A 26,881-nucleotide genomic window follows, 5' to 3' on the forward strand; every position below is an offset into this window, starting at 1 on the left:
GGTTATTTACATTATTTATTATTATCTAAAGAATTCTTTGCTCATACTTTCAAATGTTTGATTTCTTGAGATATATTAAACATTTGTATTTTTATTCTTTGATAACTTCAGTGTCTAAAGTCTTTTGAAGTCTGACTGCTGTGTGTGTGTGTGTTTTCCTTTTTCTTTGCTGGCTTTAACTATTGGTGCCTGATTTGCCTGTGTGTTTTGTGACTTTTATCAGTGAGTTCATATTCCTTGAAACTTCATCTGTGGGAAATTTATGTAGACTGAGTTGAAGTTGAGTTTTTCTTCCAAGAAAATGTGTGTTTGCTTCTGCTAGTTGCTTTTGAGTAATGGCAACTCAAATTCATTTTAATTTATATTCTGAAGTAGAGGTCTTTTCAGGCTATATGGGTAGCATGTATTTAGGCCACATATGCTCATAGGGATAGGCTTACAGTTCCAAAAACGTGTAATTTTTCTTTCTATTCCACCTCTTCATCCAGAGGAGTGGCAAGAGGAAACAAGTTACTTTTCTGGCCTCTTTTGCACGGTGGGCTTACTTCTCACCCCCTAGTCCTTGAGAGTGAATACACCACATTGCACAAGCCTAGGAGTTACCACTCACATTGAGTTCTGTGGTACTCTGCAGAAGAATTCAAGGTGCCCCCAGAGATGGCCAATATCATGGCCCTAGTTGAAATTGCATTCTTTTGGGGTTCCAATTCTTGATGCAGGGGTATCCTTTATCCTTCTTCTGGCCCAAGGTTTTATACTCTTTTTCTGGCACTCTACACAGCTGTTAATACAGAAACTCAAAGTCACCAGGATTGACCAGTACCCTCCAAGGCAGAGCAGGCTTTAGTACCAGCTTCCATCTCAGGATTCTTGTTTTTACTTTGTTTTTTGTTTGTTTGATTGATTTTATTTTGTTTGTTTTTTTGCATTTGTTTTTGGACCACCAGAAATTTCTAACTCCCTTGTCAGCTCTGCAATTCCTTACGTGACAAGAAAAATGTTAATTTTATGCAGAGTTTTACTTCTTTTAATTATAATAGTCATTCAATTTAGTGTTTATCTATTCCAGTATTTTGGCAGAATTGGAATCCCACATGTAGTATTAGTATTTGAATATATGTAGAAAACCATTTTGTGACCATTACATTCAATATAATAAGAACATTAGTAGATACAGAAAACTAGTGTTTTATTTATTGATATCCTGTATCCTTAGTAGACTGTTTTGTTACCAGGTTATTATATGCAACCTTATATCTAGGAGAGGATCCTTGTCTTGTCATAGATCTTGTTGTATATCAAAACTAATCTATTAATCATTTATGTATTATTATCATTATTAATGAAAGGCAGAATCAATTTTTAAGTGTTTTTCAGTCCTCCTTCTTGTACAGTTAGCCCTTTGTATCTGTGGACCCTGTATCCACAGATTCAACCAACTGTGGGTTGAAAATATTTGAAAAAAAATTGCAGCAAGTTCCAAAAAGCAAAACTTGAATTTACTGCATGCTGGCAGGCAACTATTTACATAGCATTTCCATTATATTCACAATTATTTACATAGCATTTATATTGTATTAGGTATTATAAGTAAACTAGAGATGATTTAAAGTATACAGGAGAATGTCCATGGGCTATACACAAATACTATGCCATTTTATATAAGACTTGAGCATCCTTGAATTTTGGTATCCATGAAGGGGGTGGGGGTGAGGGTCCAATTCACTGCAGACACCAAGGGACCACTTTATCTGCATGTACTGCAATGTAAGACAGTTTAATATAGTCTCAGGTATTTTAATAAAAATAGCATCCTATAAACATTAGTCTGTAGAGTTATAGTATGAATTTTCTTTGAAATGAAATTCGTCTTATACAGTTGTAAGTGCTATAATTTACCCATATTTTACTGCATTTAGGATGTTTATTATAATTGCACTCTAATGAATGTTCATGTATACCTATCCTTATCCACTGGAGCGAAAACTTCGGCAAAATGCACTATTAGGGTGGAATTGTTTTATGCATGTATATTTTTATTTTTTTCAGTGCCTGATAGTGCACCAGAAAATATTACTTACAAAAACATTTCCGCTGGAGAGATTGAGCTATCATTTCTTCCCCCAAACAGTCCCAATGGAATTATACAAAAATATACAATTTATCTCAAGAAAAGTAATGGAAGTGAGGAAAGAATTATAAATACAACCTCTTTGACCCAGAACATTAAAGGTAAAAATATATATAATATTGGATATTTACATTTATATTGACAGAGTGGCCACAAAATATTAGCTTGTTGTTATATTAGAAATGTTAAGTGTGATTAGCTTTATACAGGGTGTGACAATTCTGGCGTTCTGGTTAAAAAACTAGAAGTTTATGGCAGGTCATATGAAAGACTACTCTAAGTCAGTTCTTTCCCACATTTTTTGATATTTTGTCTTCAAAATAGTAGTTACTATTCCAAGAACTACATTTTCATTTAGTTTTTACTTTTTTTTTTTTTTTTAGAAATTCACGTTCTTTTATTTATTTATTTATGACTGTGTTGAGTCTTCGTCTCTGTGTGAGGGCTCTCTCCAGTTGCGGCAAGTGGGGACCACTCCTCATCGCGGTGCGCGGGCCTCTCACCATCGCGGCCTCTCCTGTTGCGGAGCACAGGCTCCAGACGCGCAGGCTCAGTAATTGTGGCTCACGGGCCCAGCCGCTCCGCGGCACGCGGGATCCTCCCAGACCAGGGCCCGAACCCGTGTCCCCTGCATTGGCAGGCAGATTCTCAACCACTGCGCCACCAGGGAAGCCCCTAGTTTTTACTTTTGAAAGAGTGTTAAGAGACATTTCATAGTTTGCTTCTTGCATATAATTAAGGGACATTTTGTAAGTCTTATCTATTTTATTTCTATTTAGGACTGAAGAAGTATACGCAATATATAATTGAGGTGTCAGCTAGTACACTCAAAGGTGAAGGAGTTCGGAGTGCACCCATAAGTGTGCTGACTGAAGAAGATGGTAAATATAGCAGTGAATAGTGATATATTTTGAATCCATCACATTTCAAAAAACATGTATACAGAATGAAGATATAAGAATTCTCCAGCCTTGGGTAGCACTTGTGTGCTGCACCAGCTTTATACAGAGATTTCATTGTCATGATTTAAAAGAAGCTTGCAAAGTCAGATTTATGTTCAGTAAAATCAGATATAAAATGCATTTTTTAAAATTCTGAAGTCATCCATGCTCTGTAAAAAAGAAATCAGTAATATTTTTTTCCATGGGAATTTTTTCATCCATGCTCTGTAAAAAAAAAATCAGTAATATTTTTTTCCATGGGAATTTTTAAGGCTAAAATTTTGGTGCGAATAGTTTGAACATCAATCAGTTTATGTTATGACTGTGTTTTTCAACTTTAACATTCATAAGAATAGACATTTACATAAGTTTTGTAGTAGATTCTGTTATATCAACCTGCAACATTTTTTATTGTTATTAGGATTAGCTTGCTAATGACTTCAGGCTATTTTCCAGGTTTCTCTACGTAATTTGCCAAGATGCTATTCCTGAATGTTAATAGCCTTCATATTGAATATTTAAGCCTACATTTTCCTAACCTGAATAAAATCAACTTTACTACTGAGCCCACTTTACAATACTCCTTCACCAAGTTATAGGCATATATCATGCTAAGAAAATTACTTTTGAGAGATATATTTGGGATTTGGATTTACATTTTATGTTTTTTACATTGGGTATTTTGAGAATGTTATTTTTCTTCTGTAAAAGAAAGTCCCATTGCGAAGAGGGGTAGGTCTGGATGTAACATGTGTTTGTAGAATATCTTTTTTCACCCTCTCAGGTTTCCCCAACTTCACAATACACTGCACTCTGTGGTTCAGATTCTAGTCATTCACCAGGACAAAATGTATGTTACGTTCTTCTAGAAGAAGAAAGGCTTTTCTCTGCATTCTTCTTACTTTACTCCAAGTAATAAAGTCTTCAGAAGCCCTCTTCCCCCATTTCAGGTCGCTCTGTGTTTTCCTCTCCACCAAAATACTTCACCAAAGCATCCTGGTAAGGTGATCTACCAGGGTCAGAAACTGGTAGATCTTAGTTTCTACCCCCAGTTCTAGAAACTTAGAACGGGTTGCCCCAGTTTCTAAGTCTTCTCATGGGTTAGTCTTCCTTAGTGATTGCCTCTACTTTCCATGCTTGTTTCTTCAGCAAAACTCACCTGTCCAAATTTTCATTTTTTTCATAGATTCTTCTTGCTCTCAAAGTGAAAATTAACCAAATAAAAAAGTTCTCCCAAAGAGACAATGGCTAAAGGCTAGGGAAGAAGGTTAGCTCTCCTTCTCTCTTAGGTAATGTCTAAGAAAGGTGTATTAAATCATTTTAGCAATGCCCTAATAGACATAGTACCCTCTTTATTTCCAATCTAATGAAATAGTCCCTATAGTAAGAATCTGAGGTTTTATATGAAGGACCCTAGACCAGTAGTGAACATATATTTTGAACAGGCAGAGTTTATTACCACTCAAGTCAATAGTTTCAAATTATACTATGCATTCAAATTACCTGGGCTGTTAAAAATGCAGAGTCGTGGTAAACTTCCATCTAAGTCCTTGGCCCAGTTATTGATATAATTGCTAAGGAATAGGGTGAAGAACAGGACCTCTTTTAGAAAAATTATAGCAAATCTAGAATGGATAAAGGCCTGAGAAGCTTTGCTTTATTGGGTAGTAGGAGCTCCTTGCCTTCATGGAGCTTGAAGTTCAGCAGAAGAGATCTAAATTTGACAAATGTGTAGACAAGTAATTTTTATTATTCTAATTACTGGCTTACGTGTTCACCAGGACCAAAAACAAGGAACTTTAGCTACTCTGAAGCATCCAGGAAAATGTAGCTGATTAAGTTATGTTTAAACTGTGACCTGAAGACAGACGAGTAGAGGGAGGGTGAGGGATAGGAAAGATCATGCCACGCAGAGTGAGTAAGAGCCTTACGAAGACCCTTATCTATCCTCATGTGCTCTGTCTTGATGACTTGGATAGATTGCAAAAGATATTGCATTTATTTAATCTAATTTTTCCCATTTCATTTTTTAAAACTGCAATTCTGAATACAAAGGTTATTTTAACAAATGCTAAAATGGTTGACACTTAGTCTGCTGTAGTAGATATTCAGTATTTTATTTTAAAAGGCATGTTAATTACATTTATTTAGCAATAAAATGTTTTACATAAAAAAATTCCCAAGAATGTATTGAAGATTAAATATAAAACACCAAGAACTGATATTCCACATAAACATCTTAAAGCATATTATAGAAGAAAAATGCTTAGTTACAACATATAATATTCTATATCAGTACTAGTTTTGACTAAAATCCTTTTTTTCCAATAATAAACAAAAGTTAAGTTTGGCAATGATATTCAGAAAAAAAATATTCTAGGTTTTTGTTTTGACAGATGAAAGAGAGTTCTTGGTTAGAGGTAATTCATATCTTGGGAAACAGACATCTCCAAATGAGATGGATTTTCTTATGGATTCTTGCGATAATCAATATTTGTTAGCATTTTTATTATAGTGCCAGTGAGAATACCAACTGAAAATATAAATTAGCTGTCACTGTTATTCTATAGAACTCATCTCATAAAGCTTTTCTCTGCTCAATAAATTTATTAAAAAAAACTGTTGTTACCAAAATAATGAAAACACACACATGTATGTGTACACTATAGTGGAGATTACACAGAAAATCAGAAAGAAAATATAATAGGCAGCATTTTCTCCAAATTATTGGAAAAACTGATTTGCACAAATACTAATCTATAACATTGTTCAAAGATCTGAATAAATTCTCAGAATTTCTATTAGCTATGAGTTCACTTTCCATGCATAACTAAAACAATGATCAAAATTGTAGTAATTTATACCCTTTTACATGCAAAAAAATTGTGTTAATATTCTAAGACATTACTATGCTGTTATACAGGAGCTGAGAAGTGCCATTCTAAATGTTTTATCTAAGTGGAAATATAAACTTGCTAATTAGTTTACAGTAATTTTTTTAGTGTTTATTCAATTCAGAATGGCTAAAATATTTAAATCCTTACACTATTATAGCACAATTAGAAGTAGACCCTAAAATGTCTGTATTCTTGTTTATGTGCTACATTGGCATTTCCTTTGTAACCCATTCAATTCTGAAGACTCAGTGAACAGATTTTGATATTATTTTGCAGTTTAATGACACTACTGAAATTGAGGAGTGTAGTTTTCATTTGTGAGGTCCGTCATTTTAATTGCTCTCACAATGTTATACTTATCACTTTCCCACTTCTTGGATGTGTGTTTTTTTCCCATCTCTTTTTATTGTTTGTGGAGCTCTTTTATTGTATATTTATTCACCCCAACCAATAGTTTTATTTTTATTAGAGGATGATAATTTACCAAGATGTACTTGAACAGTAGGTAAATCACAATGACATAGCCCTTGTTCTTTTTTTCTCATGAAATATTTTTTTCCATTGAATCACAGAAACAGATGTTCTAACACCACCATGCAAAATCTTCTTTTATCATCTCATTTTGAAAGTAAACAGTCTCTCAAGCCCATGGAGAAAGTCACTGTACCTGATTCATTTACCAGAAAGTTCATAATAAAAATTTTGTGCATTTCTATTTTAACTTTTTCTTATATATGTTTAATAAAATGCATTATCATATATTCTAACTTTTCAGCTCCTGATTCTCCCCCACAAGACTTCTCTGTAAAACAGTTGTCTGGTGTCACGGTACAGTTGTCATGGCAACCACCCCTGGAGCCAAATGGAATTATCCTCTATTACACAGTTTATGTCTGGTAAGAATTTTTTTCTTTTTTGGAAATAGTTCTGAGAACAAGTATTAATCTGTGACATAATAGGAATGCAGTTTTTAAATTTCAGATTGTGAAGGTACATTAGGAATCTGATTATTAATAGGCTAGTTAATATGCCTTTATTAAGAAACAACTTTTTCCTATATTATGTAGAGGTCCAAGCATAGATAATGATTTTTGTAACCAAAACAAAAAAATGTGTATTATGTGCAATTACACTAAAATTCTGCTCTTCAGAGTCATGGACTGGTCAGCTTATGTGAATACAAGTGAATACAAAGGCTTTCAGTTTTACTCCAGTATTCTCTATGTCACTGTCTCTTTAAGTTTGCTTGAGCAGAATAATTTAACTAAAATTTAACTAAAAAGATATTTCTCCAGAAATCTATTATTTAAGGTCAATTTTCCATTGAAATGTAAGCAGTATATTTATTTTTTACTGATCACCTTTACCCTAATTGCCTATTTATGAGTCAATCATGAAAAGGATGTAATCCTATAGTGCTTCTCATCAATTAACAACGTGGCTGTATTGCTTCATGAAAGCTCAATAGATAAAAATGCTCACTTTGATCTAATATAAATCCTTGTAAAAGGATTCACCACTCACTAACATATTTCCTAGTGTATTTTAAATATTTCAACTCAGAAAATACAATTTACATAATGCTTTATAGAACACAGGCATTTCTTACTTTTGTATTCCTCACTTGGAAGGTCCATCATTGAGTAAGAGGCTATGGTGTTTTTAAAAAGTCTATTCTTCTCTTTCCTAAATTAAGATTCCCCCCCCCCCCAATACATGTTTATACCCTTTGCATACTGCTCCTTAGGACATGTCCTGTATTCTTCGTTGCCTGATTCCTAGTCATTTTGCTTACTCTTTGGCAAAATTGGGAGTGACATGAGGGATGTTAGTGGGAAGAGAAGCAGTGAGAAGAAGGTAACCATTCCCCTCTATTACCCTACTCATTCATTTATCGATTCAGTTTTTCATTCCTTCATTCAGTAATATTGATAGAGTATCTATGTACCTGTGAACAAGGCCCCTGCCCTCAAGGAGCTCATATTCTAAAGAGATAAGTGGATTATATACCCAGAAATTTAAAAATGAGGGGAAATCGGGGGAAAGAGGGCTACTTTTCATAGAGTGCTTTGGAAGTCCTCTTTGAAGAAGTGGCATTGAGTTGTGGTCTGAATGCCAAGAAGGAGCTTCTTGTCAAGAGAAGATCTGCAGGAGGAGGGAACATCAACTACATAGGCTCTGTGGGGGACACACTTGTCGTTTTGAAGACCATGGAGGAGGTCAGTGTTGCCGGAGAGAGAGACAGAGGAGAGTTATCCTGGAGGGTAGGAGGCCAACAAAGGTCAGGAGCTAAGCCACCGTAAGGATTTCATTTTCATTTCAGTTGTAATGGGACTTACTAGAGAATTTCAAGCACCTTGGATACTTTATGGAGAAAGAATTGCAGGAGACAAAAGTGTTAACAGGGTTACTAGGTAGGAGATTAGGAGTCTGGGCCATGGATGTGCTGGGATGAAGGAAAGAAGTGGGCAGCTTTTTATAACATTTAGGAAGAAGAGTTGATAGGATTTGGTGAATGGATTGGCTGTGAGAATGAAAAAAAAAAGAGAAAGAAATCATTGGAATCAATGATGACTTCTAGATTTTTCTTTTTCTTTCTTTTTAATGTTTATTTATTTATTTTCTTATTAGTCATCCATTTTATACACATCAGTGTATACATGTCAATCCCAATCTCCCAATTCATCACATCACCACCCCCACCCCCACCCCCCCGCCGCTTTCCCCACTTGGTGTCCATACGTTTGTTCTCTACATCTGTGTCTCAACTTCTGCTCTGCAAACCGGATCATCTGTATCATTTTCTAGGTTCCACATATATGCGTTAATATACGATATTTGTTTTCCTCTTTGACTTACTTCACTTTGTATTGCAGTCTATAGATGCATCCCCATCCCTACAAATGACCCAATTTTGTTCCTTTTTATGGCTGAGTAATACTCCATTGTATATATGTACCACAGCTTCTTTATCCATTCATCTGTCGATGGGCATTTAGGTTGCTTCCATGACCTGGCTGTTGTAAATAGTGCTGCAGTGAACATTTTGGTACACGACTCTTTTTGAATTATGGTTTTCTCAGGGTATATGTTCAGTAGTGGGATTGCTGGGTCATATGCTAATTCTATTTTTAGTTTTTTAAGGAACCTCCATACTGTTCTCCATAATGGCTGTATCAATTTACATTCCCACCAACAGTGCAAGAGGGTTCCCTTTTCTCCACACCCTCTCCAGCATTTGTTGTTTGTACCTTTTCTGATGATGCCCATTCTAACCACTGTGAGGTGATACCTCATTGTAGTTTTGATTTGCATTTCTCTGATAATTAGTGATGTTGAGCAGCTTTTCATGTGCTTCTTGGCCATCTGTATGTCTTCTTTAGAGAAATGTCTATTTAGGTCTTCTGCCCATTTTTGGATTGGGTTGTTTGCTTTTTTAATATTGAGCTGCATGAGCTGTTTATATATTTTGGAGATTAATCCTTTGTCCGATGATTCATTTGCAAATATTTTCTCCCATTCTGAGGGTTGTCTTTTGGTCTTGTTTATGGTTTCCTTTGCTGTGCAAAAGCTTTTAAGTTTCATTAGGTCCCATTAGTTTATTTTTATTTCCATTACTCTAGGAGGTGGATCAAAAAAGATCTTGCTGTGATTTATGTCAAAGTGTTCTTCCTGTGTTTTCCCCTAAGGGTTTTATAGCGCCCAGTCTTACATTTAGGTCTCTAATCCATTTTCAGTTTATTTTTGTGTATGGTGTTAGGGAGTGTTCTAATTTCATTCTTTTACACGTAGCTGTCCAGTTTTCCCAGCACCACTTATTGAAGAGACTGTCTTTTCTCCATTGTATATCCTTGCCTCCTTTATCATAGATTAGTTGACCATAGGTCGTGGGTTTATCTCTGGGCTTTCTGTCCTGTTCCATTGATCTATATTTCTGTTTTTGTGCCAGTACCATATTGTCTTGATTACTGTAGCTTTCTGGTATAGTCTGAAGTCAGGGAGTCTGATTCCTCCAGCTCTGTTTTTTTCCCTCAAGACTGCTTTGGCTATTCGGGGTCTTTTGTGTCTCCATACAAATTTTAAGATTTTTTGTTCTAGTTCTGTAAAAAATGCCATTGGTAATTTGATAGGGATTGCATTGAATCTGTAGATTGCTTTGGGTAGTATAGTCATTTTCACAATGTTGATTCTTCCAATCCAAGAACATGGTATATCTCTCCATCTGTTGGCATCATCTTTAATTACTTTAATCAGTGTCTTATAGTTTTCTGCATACAGGTCTTTTATCTCCCTAGGTAGATTTATTCCTAGGTATTTTATTCTTTTTGTTGCAATGGTAAATGGGAGTGTTTCCTTAATTTCTCTTTCAGATTTTTCATCATTAGTGTATAGGAATGCAAGAGATTTCTGTGCATTAATTTTGTATCCTGCAGCTTTACCAAATTCATTGATTAGCTCTAGTAGTTTTCTGGTGGCATCTTTAGGATTCTCTTTGTATAGTATCATGTCATTTGCAAACAGTGACAGTTTTACTTCTTCTTCTCTAATTTGTATTCCATTTATTTCTTTTTCTTCTCTGATTGCCGGGGCTAGGACTTCCAAAACTGTGTTGAATAACAGTGGTGAGAGTGGACATCCTTGTCTCATTCCTGATCTTAGAGGAAATGCTTTCAGTTTCTCACCATTGAGAATGATGTTTGCTGTGGGTTTGTCGTATATGGCCTTTATTATGTTGAAGTAGGTTCCCTCTATGCCCACTTTCTGGAGAGTTTTTATCATAAATGGATGTTGAATTTTGTCAAAAGCATTTTCTGCATCTATTGAGATGATCATATGTTTTTTCGTCTTCATTTTGTTAATACGGTATATCACATTGATTGATTTGCGTATATTGAAGAGTCCTTGCATCTCTGAGATAAATCCCACTTGATCATGGTGTATGATCCTTTTAATGTGCTGTTGGATTCTGTTTGCTAGTATTTTGTTGAGGATTTTTGCATCTATATTCATCAGGGATACTGGTCTGTAATTTTCTTTTTTTGTAGTATCTTTGTCTGGTTTTGGTATCAGGGTGATCGTGGCCTCATAGAATGAGTTTGGGAGTATTCCTTCCTCTGCAGTTTTTTGGAAGAGTTTGAGAAGGATGGGTGTTAGCTCTTCTCTAAATGTTTGATAGAATTCACCTGTGAAGCCATCTGGTCCTGGACTTTTGTTTGTTGGAAGATTTTTAATCACAGTTTCAATTTCATTACTTGTGATGGGTCTGTTCATATTTTCTGTTTCTTCCTGGTTCAGTCTTGGAAGGTTATACCTTTCTAAGAATTTGTCCATTTCTTCCAGGTTGTCCATTTTATTGGCATAGAGTTGCTTGTAGTAGTCTCTTAGGATGCTTTGTATTTCTGTGGTGTCTGTTGTAACTTCTCCTTTTTCATTTCTAATTTTATTGATTTGAGTCCTCTTCCTCTTTTTCTTGATGAGTCTGGCTAATGGTTTATCAATTTTGTTTACCTTCTCAAAGAACCAGCTTTTAGTTTTATTGATCTTTGCTATTGTTTTGTTTCTATTCCATTTCTTTCTGCTCTGATCTTTATGATTTCTTTCTTTCTGCTAACTTTGGATTTTGTTTGTTCTTCTTTCTCTACTTCCTTTAGATTGTTTATTTGAGATGTTTCTTGTTTCTTGAGGTAGGCTTGTATAGCTATAAACTTCCCTCTTAGAACTGCTTTTGCTGCATCCCATAGGTTTTGGATCATCGTGTTTTCATTGTCATTTGTTTCTAGGTATTTTTTGATTTCCTCTTTGATTTCTTCTGTGATCTCTTGGTTATTTAGTAACGTATTGTTTAGCCTCTATGTGTTTGTGTTTTTTACATTTTTTTCCCTGTAATTCATTTCTAATCTCATAGCGCTGTGGTCAGAAAAGATGCTTGATATAATTTCAGGTTTCTTAAATTTACTGAGGCTTGATTTGTGACGCAAGATGTGATCTATCCTGGAGAGTGTTCCGTGCACACTTGAGAAGAAAGTGTATTCTGCTGTTTTTGGATGGAATGTCCTATAAATATCAATTAAATCTATCTGGTCTGTTGTGTCATTTAAAGCTTGTGTTTCCTTATTAATTTTCTGTTTGGATGATCTGTCCATTGGTGTAAGTGAGGTGTTAAAGTCCCCCACTATTATTGTGTTACTGTTGATTTCCTCTTTTAGAGCTGTTAGCAGTTGCCTTATGTATTGAGATGCTCCTATGTTGGGTGCATATATATTTATAATTGTTATATCTTCTTCTTGGATTGATCCTTTGATCATTACGTAGTGTCCTTCCTTGTCTCTTGTAACATTCTTTATTTTACAGTCTGTTTTATCTGATATGAGTATTGCTACTCCAGCTCTCTTTTGATTTCCATTTGCATGGATTATCTTTTTCCATCGCCTCACTTTCAGTCTGTATGTGTCCCTAGGTCTGAAGTGGGTCTCTTGTAGACAGCATATATATGGGTCTTGTTTTTGTATCCATTCAGCGAGCCTGTGTCTTTTGGTTGGAGCATTTAATGCATTCACGTTTAAGGTAATTATTGACATGTATGTTCCTAATACCATTTTCTTAATTTTGGGGGGGTTTGTTTTTGTAGGTTCTTTTATTCTCTTGTGTTTCCCACTTAGAGAAGTTCCTTTAGCATTTGTTGTAGAGCTGGTTTGGTGGTGCTGAATTCTCTTAGCTTTTGCTTGTCTGTAAGGCTTTTGATTTCTCCATCAAATCTGAATGAGATCCTTGCCAGGGTAGAGTAATCTTGGTTGTAGTTTCTTCCCTTTCATCACTTTGAGTATATCATGCCACTCCCTTCTGGCTTGTAGAGTTTCTGCTGAGAAATCAGCTGTTAACCTTATGGGAGTTCCCTTGTATGTTATTTGTCGTTTTTCCCTTGCTGCTTTCAATAATTTTTCTTTGTCTTTAATTTTTGCCAGTTTGATTACTATGTGTCTCGGCGTGTTTCTCCTTTGGTTTATCCTGTATGGGACTCTCTGAGCTTCCTGGACTTGGGTGGCTATTTCCTTTCCCGTGTTAGGGAAGTTTTCGACTACAATCTCTTCAAATATTTTTTCAGGTCCTTTCTCTTTTTCTTCTCCTTCTGGGACCCTTATAACGTGAATGTTGTTGCGTTTAATGTTGTCCCAGAGGTCTCTTAGGCTGTCTTCATTTCTTTTCATTCTTTTTCTTTATTCTCTTCCACAGCAGTGAATTCCACCATTCTGTCTTCCAGGTCACTTATCCGTTCTTCTGCCTCAGTTATTCTGCTATTGGTTCCTTCTAGTGTATTTTTCATTTCAGTTATTGTATTGTTCATCTCTGTTTGTTCTTTAATTCTTCTAGGTCTTTGTTAAACAGTTCTTGCATCTTCTCGATGTTCGCCGCCATTCTTTTTCTGAGGTCCTGGATCATCTTCACTATCATTATTCTGAGTTCTTTTTCTGGAAGGTTGCCTATCTCCACTTCATTTAGTTGTTTTTCTGGGGTTTTATCTTGTTCCTTCATCTGGTATATAGCCCTCTGCCTTTTCATCTTGTCTATCTTTCTGTGAATGTGATTTTTGTTCCACAGGCTGCAGGATTGTAGTTCTTCTTGCTTCTGCTGTCTGCCCTCTGGTGGATGAGGCTATCTAAGAGGCTTGTGGAAGTTTCCTGATGGGAGGGACTAGTGGTGGGTAGAGCTGACTGTTGCTCTGGTGGGCAGAGCTCAGTAAAACTTTAATCCGCTTGTCTGCTGATGGGTGGGGCTGGGTTCCCTCCCTGTTGGTTGTTTGACCTGAGGTGACCCAACACTGGAGCCTACCTGGGCTCTTTGGTGGGGCTAATGGCGGACTCTGGGAGGGCTCACGCCAAGGAGTACTTCCCAGAACTTCTGCTGCCAGTGTCCTTGTCCCTTGGTGAGCCACAGCTGCCACCTGCCTCTGCAGGAGACCCTCCAACACTAGCAGGTAGGTCTGGTTCAGTCTCCTATGGGGTCACTGCTCCTTCTCCTGGTTTCCAATGCACACACTACTTTGTGTGTGCCCTCCAAGAGTGGAGTCTCTGTTTTCCCCAGTCCTGCCGAAGTCCTGCAATCAAATCCCACTAGCCTTCAAAATCTGATTCTCTAGGAATTCCTCCTCCCGTTGCCAGGTCCCCAGGTTGGGAAGCCTGACGTGTGGCTCCGAACCTTCACCCCTCTGGGTGGACTCCTGTGGTATAAGTGTTCTCCAGTTTGTGAGTCACCCACCCAGCAGTTATGGGATTTGATTTTATTGTGATAGCACCCCTCCTACCGTCTCATTGCGGCTTCTCCTTTGTCTTTGCATGTGGGGTATCTTTTTTGGTGAGTTCCAGCGTCTTCTTATTGATGAGTGTTTAGCAGTTAGTTGTGATTCCGGTGTTCTCAAAAGAGGGAGTGAGAGCAAGGGGGAGTGAACACACATCCTTCTACTCCACCATTTTGAACCAATCTCGACTTCTAGATTTTTGAATCAAAGGGTGATAACTCTGAGATTTTTGACACCATTTTGCTAAGTTAGAAATAAAATTGAAAGTGAAAAAAATTAATGAAAATGAGAATCAAGACTTTTCTGGCTGGGGTTCCAGCCCTACACTTGTGAGAACAGTGTCATGACTCTGTACGCAGTTATCGCAAAGCGATCATGCTGTGTGGGTTCAACTCCCCAATAGTGGGCTTTCTCTCCTCTGATATCCCTTTTCTGTCTCTCTTTCTAAGATGGATTATAGATACAGGGAGAGCTCACTGAAAGTAGGATGAGGGGATCACAAGTCTGGGATATGGTAGCTCTTCTCACCTGGCTTTTGGGAATCATCCTGGGACCCATCTCCCGTCATAGCTTCTAGTTTCAAGGTTTTTATTTTCTGTTTTAGCCTTGATCCAGCCTCAGGCTTATTCTAGTGCCCTGGCTCTCTCAGCATGTCTGTCTCAACCCTCAGGTAGCTAGATGCTCTTGGTCATTTTCTCTGAACCAATCTGTAGTGTGCAGGACTGGGAAGGTGACTTCCACACTGTTCCCTAGCTCTGGATGGTCTGCTAGAAGAGCCCTTAGATCTTACGGGGACATAAGTAATTACTGGACATAATTACTTACTATACATAAGTAATGCCATATGGAAGACAGAGATTTTCTAAGAGGTTTGCCATTTTCCTTTCCATCCTGAGAAGAAGGAGCTCTACGCTGGTATTTCCTTCACAAACCTATTTGTTTTCACCACACTACCGTCAACTTAAGATCCCAGGACACTCCTGTCTGAAGGCTTTGTCCTGTTCTTTCTCTCACCTTTTCTTAGTGGAGCAAAACTTTTTCTTGACTGTTGAAAGCTTTCTTTTTGCATATACTTCTTCCTTTCTATACCATAACATTATAAAACTTTACGGTCTAAAATCATGCAGGATTGACTCTCGATGTGGAAAGACAATGTAAAAAACACTTTTTCCTCAGTAGAACTTGGCTTTATCTTACACACACACACACACACACACCCACACACACCCACACACACACACACACACACACACACACACACACACACATAGGGAGGGAGAGGGCGAGAGAAGAGAGAGAGAGCGAGAGACAGAGATTGAGATACTATCTGCTTCAAGATCTGGTTTGTTAATTGCTGTATCTGGAACAGAAAACTACCTGGCTCATAATTGAAGCTAGATATTTGTTGAATGGGTGAATGAATGAAGAATATATTTTAAGAGTTAAAAACTTAATATAGACTTACTAGCTTTTCATTTCTGGCATAGGAGTAGTGATGCTTTTCCAGACAATGAATACCTTCAATTGAATAGAATTAGGTCTTATAAAGAAAAAACAAAAAAGGAAAAACACCTTAACATGTTCAAGAATATTATCTATAATAGACTGAAATATATAAATGGTAATGGAATATATACAGAGATATTTTTAAATTTCTAGCGTCTTCTTCCCTAAGATACCTGTTGGAACCACTGTAGTTAAAGGGATAGTCATAATTCTAGGTTCTTTTGTATCACTGTCACTAATCACTAATGCTTTTTTTGAACTCTTGCCGTATCAGTTTTACTGGAGAGAATAGGAGGCATGTATCACCATATAATGGACATGCATTCTGAGTCAGAGAGACATAGGTTTGAGTCATGGCACTGCCACTAAATTATCTGTGTTGTTCTCTTAAAATACTGTATAAGTGGTGGCTATCTTTACTAGCAGAGTTCCTGTTTCAGGGGTCCATATTTCTCTCACAGTTCTCAATTTCCATTATTTTAGTTCTTTCGATAACTACCAACTTCTTTTAAAAACAACATCTTTGGATATTTGCTGTTTTCAGTATGTCTTCAAATTACAGGTTACCTGTTATATTTGTTATACTGGTGACTCCTCCCTTTGTCATGAGTATTTCTTTACAAAATAGCTCATGAGGGTTACTGTGCAATCACTTTATAACCACTGCTGTGTGAATCACATTTGATTTGTAGATGGCGTGTTCAGAAATCTTCTTTAACCCATTGCGTTTTTTTTTTTAATTTTTATTTATTTATTTATTTATTTATTTAAATTTTATTTATTTATTTATTTATGGCTTGTGTTGGGTCTTCGTTTCTGTGCGAGGGCTTTCTCTAGTTGCGGCAAGTGGGGGCCACTCTTCATCGCGGTGCGCGGGCCTCTCACTATCGCGGCCTCTCTTGTCGCGGAGCGCAGGCTCCAGACGTGCAGGCTCAGTAATTGTGGCTCACGGGCCCAGTCGCTCCGTGGCATGTGGGATCTTCCCAGACCAGGGCTCGAACCTGTGTCCCCTGCATTGGCAGGCAGATTCTCAACCACTGCGCCACCAGGGAAGCCCCCCATTGCGTTTTATATAAATTTATTTATTTATTTATTTTTGGCTGTGTTGGGTCTTTGTTGCTGCTTGCAGGCTTTCTCTAGTTGCTGTGAGTGGGGCTACTCTTTATTGCAGTGTGCGGGCTTCTCATTGCAGTGGCTTCTCTTGTTGCGGAGCATGGGCTCTAGGCGCGCAGGCTTCAGTAGTTGTGGCGTGTGGGCTCAGTAGCTGTGGCTCGCAGGCTCCAGAGTGCAGGCTCAGTAGTTGTGGCGCACGGGCTTAGTTGCTCCGTGGCATGTGGGATCTTCCCGGACCAGGGCTCAAACCCGTGTCCCCTGCATTGGCAGGCGGATTCTTAACCACTGTGCCACCAGGGAAGTCCTGACCCATTGCATTTTAAAATAATGTTTTCTTTTAAAGTTTGCTTTGTGAAATAACTTTTGTCATCTAAGTAGCACTTTTTCCTCAGTAATACTGGTAAATTATGTTTATATGGTTTCAAATGAGAAGCAATCCTTTCATTCCTAGGGCAACACCATTAAATAAATGAATTTCTACTAGAGCCCTCTAAGCTTATTCTTTTCATACACTTTGGATTGAGGTGTGGTATTCTAGTAAACTGATTATACAACTTATTTATTTATTTTATAGTTGAATTCAACTTGGATTTGTTTAGCAATTTATAATGTCAGTAAAATTTAACAGTAGTTTTCTTCCTTGTTTATAAAACTTTTAAGTAAATGGCCCAAAAGATGTAGCTAAAAGACTGTGGAATGAAAGTGATGCTGAAAATTCTAGCTTATATACAAACCTTGGCTTTTAAACGTTTTTTGGTCTTCTTAGTAGTTGTCATGAGAAGTAACTTTGAATCAGTCAGTCTGAGAAATGTTTATTAAACTCTGTGGGGAGATAAAAAATATATAAAACCTTAAAATGATTGTAGACTAATTAGAGATAAAATATTCCCATGTGAGATAATTTAAAAATACTTGCTGAGCAATATATTAGGAAGTCAAAACAGTTTTACTGCAGCATTTTATTAAATGTCACTGGTCAAATGATTTCCCCTGTAGCATAAAAGCTTACCTTTGGAAATGGCTTTCATTGTGCTAAAAAGATATGCTTAATCCTATTTCTTCCACTTTTCTAAAAGATTTTCACTCTATTAAAACTACCTAATGGTTTGAACATATGATATAGATCAATAATCAGAATGGGAAGGGGGCTATTTCAAATTTCCTGAGTTTACCTCCCATTTGGAATGAAGTTGGTAAAGGCAGATTGATAAGTCAGGAGAACATCTCAGTGGGAACAGTATATGAAGGCTTGGAGGCAGCATGAATGAACTGTGTCAAGAAGTTGATAAGTAACATTGTAGACATGAAATAGTGGGGCAGGATTAGGATGGTGGGAGATACAAACACAGGTGGATGGAGTGGTTGAGTGTAAGGGTGCTTTCGATCATTTAACCTGAGGTTTCTAGTGGGATATTAAGAACTCTCTCTCAGCTCTTTTTTTGCTAATCATTTTCATGAATGACTTGGATGAAGCTTGGGTACCGAGGCGACAAGCAGGCTATTGGTAGGCCATCCATGCTTTGCTGGACCAGCAAACTGTTAATAAATTCTGAATAGAATTCTGTCAGTATAGTGAGTAGATATCTAGTGAAACTTCAACTTCCTTTGTTTCTTACAAAAATCAGAATTCTTTTGCCATATTCCCCATGAAAATAAATCAGCAGGAATTAAATAGAGGTGGTCTTCAGGTGGAGCATTTGCTTTGCAGTTTACCTCAGTTCCCACCACACTCTGTTTTAAATTCAATCATTTTAGTCATTTACTTTGCCTTTGTGGATCTTGAGTTTTTATACCTTCAATTTCAGGGGTCTTCTCATCCCATTTGTGAAATGTACAAAGCTAGGAAAGATTGTGATTGGAGAACAAAACATCTTGGAGAGCTAAAGAAAAGGACTCAAGAGGGATAGTGGAGTAGTTAACATTTTGGGACAAATGCTGTGTTTGGTTTCTTACTTGTTTTTCATGACAAAACCTTAAAGTGAAGACTATTATCACCATTTTATAGTTGTGGAAATTAAGTCTTGATGAGGTTAAGGAGTTGATTAAGGTTACAGAACTAGAAGATGACAGAGCTAGGATCATAACCAGATCTGTATTACTCTCAAATCATGCTTTCCCCAAATCACTAGGAATAAGTGTTATAATTGCCCTTTGTTCTAAAAACTCAACAGTATGCTTATAGGATTGGGGAAGTCTTAGTTTGATAACAGCATTTGTGATTAAAGACTAATGGAGTTATAATAAATTAAGCTTAGTGCGTCAACTCATATGGCATATTTCTACCAAAAGAAAATCACTGGCTTGATATTGGTCTGCATTAGTTCATGGACTTTATCCCTTATGAGAGCATGATCATACTGTTTTATGTGTAAACCAGTTGAATTACTGGTCCTCACAGTTTCAATGGTAAATGGACAAAGGAAGCTTGTTCAGCAAGGAGTGATGATGATGGTGGAAATACTCAGGATCAAGGCATATGAGAAACTATTAAATAATGGAAATAGGTGTTAGTCAAGATTCTTTTAGTTTCGAATGATTGCACCCAACCTAAATTGGCTTAAGCAAAATAATGACATATTTAGCTGAAAAGTCCAGGGGTCTACTAACTGGATATAGGAACTCAAATAATTTCATTAAGTGTGGTTAACAGCAAGAAGCTTGGTGTGGGCAACAGCAAGATGGCCCTGTGTCTTGAGTATAATGGCACAGGAGGAAAGTGGAAAGGGATGAAACTGGAGGGGTGGGCAGGCCAGATACATGGAGACTTGAGGCTTGAATAAGGCTCTCTCTCACTCTCTCTCTCTCTCTCTCTCTCTGTCTATCTAGAGAGAGAGAAGAATGAATCTCAGTATTGAATGGGATTTTTAAATTTTATTTTCATCACTCACCCAAAGATTACACCCAGGAGAAAACATTCAAAGGACTTTCCATTACCCTTGGAATAAAATTCAAATGCTTTATTTTGGCCTGAGGGATTGTGTCTGTCCTCAGGGGATGAAATCTTTCTCCTCCAGCTTAAGTACAGTCCCTCCTCCTGTCTCTGGACCCTAATTCCTATGTTGGCTTCAAGAGGATGGTTTATAAGTGTATAAGTGAGCTTCAACCTCATTCTCCATAGTGGCTTTCTCCTCTAATCTTATAAATGTGTCTTTTCTGCTAAATGCAAACAAGCAAAACAAAGTCAAACCAAATCAAATGAAATCAACCAACCAACCAAATGATGACAACAGGAATAAGAGTAACAATAAATGAATACCCTACTTCGACTCAGACTTTCTCTGAGATTCTAGTAAAGCTTTAGGATCATAGAATATGCAGCTATTTATGCTAGTTTGGGGTTCTTTGATACGTAATTATTAACCTACTGATTCAATCCATCTATGAAGAGTAAATATTCTAGCGTAATTGCAACATAGAAGACCAGTGTCATTGGAGTGGGAAAATTAGTGAAGTTGCTGGGTCATGTGAGAGAGAAAATGATTTGATAGAGTCAAGTAAATGCATGTTGAAATTCTTTATTTTGGGGAGTGGTATTTAGTGAGTGAAAGGATTAATGTAGAATATTTAGATAATAGCAGATTAAACTTTTTAAAATAAATTCATAGGAATGTACAGGAATGGGTGTATCATCAGGCTAGATTGCCCACATAGAACAAAATATCAAATGATGAATATTAGAATTGAGACCATGACCTTTCAAAGAGTCTCATACCTTGTCTAGGAAACCATTCAAGTTCACAGTTAGGGAAATGGGGAATTTTGTTTAAGTCTTTCCATATGGTTTTGATATTCATGGTTCCTCTTAGGCAGTTGTTGCTTAGCATAGTCTTGATGTGATAAGAAATGAGCAAAGGAATTGGTAAAGCAGAGCAAAGAAACTGCTCTTAAGCTCTAGAATTTCCTTTATGCCCTAGATGTCAAAATGTGGTCTGTCTTTTGAAAAGAAGTATAAATTAACTAGGAAATAACTTCATCTTAAAGACTCCATTAATTTCATCCCAATATGTTTTCTTGATGTTACCAATGAGTGTAGACAAACAGAAAAACTCCATCTTATATTTATTCAGAATAATTTCAAAGTCATTCAAATTCTTTTGATTTCTCAAATTCAAAAGGGCTTTAAAAATGTTCTAATGAGTTTATAAGTTAAATCAGTAAAATGATAGCATTGAAGACTCCCCGAGTTTTTTTTTTTCCTCAGTTTGAAAATCTGCACTGCGTGGGAGGTTTGGCCGATTTTCTAAGTTATCTACTTTATAGGTTAAGTATTGTGTGACATTTATGGTCCTTCCATTTCCACACAGTTTATGACTTTGGATATGTAAGAGTTAGACCTGCTCTGTCAGGTGGGCCTTCTCTCTTCCTCTTCCCTCCTCAACTCCCTATTCTACTCTCAAACCTCACAAACTTGTTTTCTAGTGAACAGTTTCCTGCATCTCTGAGGGCTGTGCTTTATTCTCCTTTTCTACTCTTTGGTCACAATTAATTTCCTCACTCATCCTTTCTCTTTTTCTTTGCTTTTAGCCACTGGGGAAAAATTACTGTCCTTAAGGGGATCACACTGTTATTAATGAATTGTTTTATAATTATTTACTCCTTTGTCTCTCTATTTTGAGGGTAAGGCCTGTCTCTTACTCACTTAATAGTTCCTGACATAAAATAGGTGCTCAAAGAATTTTGCTGAATTTTGTTGAATATTGATTGTATACATATCATTACTAAATACAGAAGGAGTGGGGAAGGTATCTATCTTTTTCAATTTGGAGCACTATCTAAAAGAACAATGCCTCCTTAACTCCCCGACATATACTGTATTCCATTTAAAAGACTAAAATAAAGTATATCAAAGAAAATGTATGAATAAGTTATTCCAAAAATTGGACTGCAAATGACCAATAAGAAGAGAATCTGTTTTACTCATGGTCAGAGATGTGCAAATTAAATAAATGTTTCTGGTTAATTAAATTTGCAGAAATTAAGAAAATTAATATCCAGACAGGTGGTGAAAGTTTACACACTTGCTGTGACTCCAGATAATAATGATTTATTAATTATCATTAAAATAAAAATTTTATAAAACCGTTTGACTCAGTCACACTATTGGGAATTAAACATGCAGAAATAAAAGTATTGTTATGGAAAGATAGTTGAGTAAGAATGATTACTGCATCACTGATAGTAATAACAGAAAAAAGGAGAGAAACAACCTAAATGTTAATTTATAGAGGGAAGGCTGAAGAAATATGCTGTATCCAAATTAGGCAACTAAAAAGAAAATAATGGTATAGATTATTGTTATTAACATGAGAAAAATCAAGATATAGAACGTATACTTTTATAAATGGAAATAAAACGCTGTAGTGGAACACATCATAATCCTATTATAATATTTTTAAACTAATAAGAACAAAACAGACATTGTTACACTAAACCAGCTAAAACCGGGAGTAACAACTGATTACAGCGTCACAGCTGGGTTTCTCATGCATGGGAGAAACTGTAGGATTGCTCATGAAATGGCTCTTCAGAGAGCAGAGAGCTCAGGTCTCAGCCCAGAGGTTTCTGTGTGTTTCCGCCAATCTGGCAGCAGCATAAGAGCAAGGAGGGTGGAGTCGGATCCTTGGGAACAGCGTCACTTCTCTTTCCTTTTCCTACTTCTGGGTTCTCAGTTTTATGGCAGACCATCTCTTATGTACCCAAGATACATTCTGAACTTGTACCAGAAGTTGAAGCTTCAATTGAAGTTTATCTGTGCTCAGATATTTTTCTACCATAGTTATTAAAATATCAGCCACAACTCTAAACTACAAACGCCAAACAGACAAGACATATCAGTATATGAAAAATTTTTGTTAGCACTGTTTTGTCCCTGGAGATAAACTGGAGTAGATGTGGAAACTATACCTATGTATGCTGAGGTGGACTATTGAATTTGTTATTCAGATAATTTATAAAGACTATCTTCTTTTTACTGAAATATCCAGATATTTAAGACAAAATTTATGTTTGACCTGCATTTTCCAGGTAATTGCCTTGATTCTGTGTTATCTATGGAACATAATTGGGGTTTTTCTTATTGTAGGCAGATCCTTATCTGCACTATTTTGCTGTGAAGATCAGGGTAAGAAAGTAGTCATGCAAGGCAGCAGATATTATTAAAAATATGCTTGAAAAGAAAGTTTTGAAACAGATATAATGCAATTAGGTTGCTTTAGCTAATTTCATAGCTTTAGAGATCTGAATTGGACTAGCTATACTGTAGTGTTCTAATGACCTGTGAACAGTGACAGGAGTATGCAGTTGGGTAAAGTTTCTATGACAAGGCATCTTTTTCAGACTAATAGCCTAATTGCCACAGCATTAAGAGTTTTAAAAGGTTCTCTCCTATAGTCTCAGCGAGGTCAAAGAGAGAACTCAGTTCTCCCTATGGCTTCTGAAAAAGGATGTCTGATGAAACTCTTTCAAATTACTGAATAGCCTGGCTAATCCTGCCTGTCTCTAATCTCATACTCTGAATCCATATTTCTCACTATGGTAAGCTTTCCAGCTATTTTTCAGATAGCCATACTTATATTTGGAGTGAATTGATGCTCTTGTAATGGTAAAACCATGGCTGAAATGTATCTCTTTGTGGATATCCTTAATTCACTTAAAATCTGTTATTCCCCTTAATGATTCAAGGATTCAAATATTTCAGTGGTAAAGCAAATGCATTTTATGTTCAGAGGGAATATCCATTTACCTCTTGGGTGCCTTGTGCTTCTAAAGAAGAAAAAAATGAGATTACATGAGATATGTATCTTTTCTGTGATATTAATCGTATTTTCTTATCTAAATTCTTTAATAATTAATTTTATTGCTCTTAAAAATCAAAATTTCTTTTTAAAATGCATAGTTTTCAGTACCATTATATACATATTCATTCTTTAGATTCTAATCTATACCCAATTCTATGGAAACTGAATCAACATGACTGAAATTAATTGTAGTGCTGTATCACTTAGCGACAGTTTGCTCTTTAGACATTTTCCCCCTCTCCTGGCATTTTGGTACTTACTTGGAGAGTTTAAGTCAATATTTACTTTCTTTTCTGAAGTGATATTTTAGATACATTTCAGATTTTAATTGAGTGAGAGATGTGAGCTCTACTTTTTGCTTTCCTGTTATGTTATACATACATTATTTTAAATCTTGTTTCTAATTACATAAATAAAGGATAACCCATACTCATTATTTTAGATATTACTATTCAGGTATTTATCATTTGAAATTGATTTGAATTGGTCTGAAGTAAATTGGTCTGTACTTTTGTACAATATATGTAAAATGTGTTTGATAAATATATGGTATAAATTAGATTTTGCCAACACTTCAAAGAACACATATTTGAACAACTAAAACATTGGTACGAAAAAGAATGCTGTAATTTGAACACACAGAATTCCTAGAGAGCCATTAAAATCAGTCCAAGCAAACTCTTAATATGAACATCCTATTAACACTTGACTGAATTACTGAATATACTTGAAAACAAAAGAATTTACTCACTGAATTATTCTGAAATTCGTTCTTTTCAGCATTTCTGGATAAGTAGCATCTTTATCCCATTAATCCGGATTAATATCTGTGCATAAATGTTGCTTATTTTTAATGTACTCAAAATGTATCTGTAACGTTTAATTTAAAGGTCAGTGGTGCAGATAATCCTTTTTTTTCCTCTTAGGGATAGATCATCATTAAAGAACATTAATGTAACTGAAACATCATTAGAGTTTTCAGATTTGGACTATAATGTTGAATATAGTGCTTATGTAACAGCTAGCACCCGATTTGGTGATGGGAAAACGAGAAGCAATATCATTAACTTTCGAACACCTGAAGGAGGTGAGTTCTTATGGATGTAGGCCAAGTAAGAGAATATCCTACTCAGAAAAAAAATGTGTTAAATATAAATATGTCTTATTAAACCTAGTATCTGTCACAGTTACATGCAAAATTGCTTTTCAGTCACTCTCTAGCTATGTGATGTTGGGAAAATTAGTTAATCTCTCTGTGCCTCAATTTCCCATCTGTATTATGGAAACGATATGTTACCTACCTCACAGGGTCCTTATGAGGATTAAATGAATTTATATTTGTAAATGCACTCAGCACAGAACTCAACACTTAGTAAGCATTTAGTGCGTTTTTAAATGAAACAAAGTAAAACGCATGAAGTCAGCTCTCTGCCTTTGTCCTCTATTATTCAATTTCAAGTTAAATTAGAATTTCATATTATGCATTCTATATCGGAAACTTGTCATAATGTTGTTTTCAAATCTAGGGCAGTAGGCATGTTTTAGAACTGGGATAGTGTTTTATGAGTAAGAAATCCGTCTGTCTCTGCTTAGGTATTGCTATGGTAGAGTGTTATGGGGATGGCCCAATGAGCCTTATGGATTTCATTTCTGATTTCTAATTAGATATTATTCTTAGTTTTTAAGCAATTATCATAACTAATCAAAGGCAGGTAACATTTAGAACATTCCACACATTTTTTAGGGACACAAGTACAGTTTTTTGTTTGATCATTTGTTTTCTAGCACCAAGTGATCCTCCCAAAGATGTTCATTATGCAAACCTCAGTTCTTCATCAGTACTTCTTTTTTGGACGCCTCCTTCAAAACCTAATGGGATTATACAATATTATTCTGTTTATTACAGAAATACTTCAGGTACTTTTGTGCAGGTAAGACCTGAGTTTTCTCCTGCTTCTTTACTTACATCCTTCAGCTCTGTTGATAAAGACTTGGCATGGTAGAAAAAGTTGCTTATCTTAACATTTAGAATTTTGTGTAGACATTTTATAGAACTGCCATTGACATAGAAAAATGTGGTGGAGAAATAAATACATTTTAAACTGTCTCTGCATGCACACATATACTCAAACACACACGTTTCTCTATCAGCTTCAAATGTGTTACCAACAATTAAGCTGCCACCTTTTAAAAATTCTGTATATAAATATGGCCCTGAGTGCCTCTTCTCCAAGAAGTGTTCACTAGAGAGTTAATGGTTTCATTTACCCTCAATTATTTCTCAGCTAAAAAAAATTTCTTTTTGTTTGTATATAATATAAATAGTTTTCATGTTTGGATGCGTTTGTGTGTTTTTCTTCGATTCTAAAAATGTTTTCAGTTTTTAGCAGGAGGGCTTATCATCATCATCATCATCATTACTTCGTATCAGATGTAATGAAACTATTAAAATGTGCTTATTTAACTTGAGGTATGCAAGGTTATAGAGTCGCACACTTTGCCGATGGACACTTTCTGAGATATGAACAATAACAGTTATAAAAATAGCTAAAGTGCATTTCGTTTAGAGAAATAGTTTTAATTTTTCAGCCAAATTCCTTTATTTCTCCAAACTAACTATTTCACAGAACTCTAGTAGATGAAAAGATTAAACCTGGACTGGTTGTGATTGAATCAGGAATGGGGAGAGTTGGAATATAACTTGGAAAACACTAATTTAGAAGAAATACTGCAATTTACAGAATATGTACCTTACTGATAGGAACTGTTGACTGCATGTTGCTTATGACTCTGACCATTATTAAGTGTTTGCATCCTTTTAAGCAGAAGGAGGACAGAGATAAGTCTTATTAATTCTAAGTTGCCTAATTCCATTTGTGATTAACAACCCATGTGTAGCCACTAGAGTTAGTTCTTGTGAGCAGAAATCTCTGGGACTAAAGTATGACTTGCTTTAGTACAGTTTAGGCTAATGAATAAGGTCAGAGCAGAACTTTGCAAGCTGTCTTAGGCCTTCCTCAGCAGTGAGTAAAAGACAGTCCAGAGGTTGGTTCTATTTTTATATTCTGCTCAAGGCCCTCTCAGAGTGGGACTGCATAAGAAAAGAGGATCTGTTTGTTTGTTTAACTCTGTACATCAAGCAATTTTTGCTGTTCCTTTTTGTTCTGCTGTATTTGGGGAAGAATGGGGATCAGTGTGCAATT

The 26,881-nt window shown here is 36.2% G+C and overlaps 1 protein-coding gene across 5 annotated transcripts in view; it reads left to right on the forward strand.

Moving 5' to 3' along the window:
- The window catches only part of PTPRQ (protein tyrosine phosphatase receptor type Q), a 280,514-nt gene that overhangs the window by 115,175 nt on the left and 138,458 nt on the right, over positions 1 to 26,881 (forward strand). For all 5 annotated transcript variants that reach the window (XM_059936586.1, XM_059936587.1, XM_059936583.1 and 2 more), the window contains exons 33-37: positions 2,050 to 2,232; positions 2,911 to 3,012; positions 6,745 to 6,865; positions 24,605 to 24,765; positions 25,464 to 25,609. In XM_059936586.1, the coding sequence (XP_059792569.1) occupies positions 2,050 to 2,232; positions 2,911 to 3,012; positions 6,745 to 6,865; positions 24,605 to 24,765; positions 25,464 to 25,609 (713 nt within the window). The remainder of the gene's footprint in view (positions 1 to 2,049; positions 2,233 to 2,910; positions 3,013 to 6,744; positions 6,866 to 24,604; positions 24,766 to 25,463; positions 25,610 to 26,881) is intronic.

The sequence above is a fragment of the Balaenoptera ricei genome, chromosome 10 (genome assembly GCF_028023285.1).
Source record: "Balaenoptera ricei isolate mBalRic1 chromosome 10, mBalRic1.hap2, whole genome shotgun sequence".
Taxonomy (NCBI): Eukaryota; Metazoa; Chordata; class Mammalia; order Artiodactyla; family Balaenopteridae; genus Balaenoptera; species Balaenoptera ricei.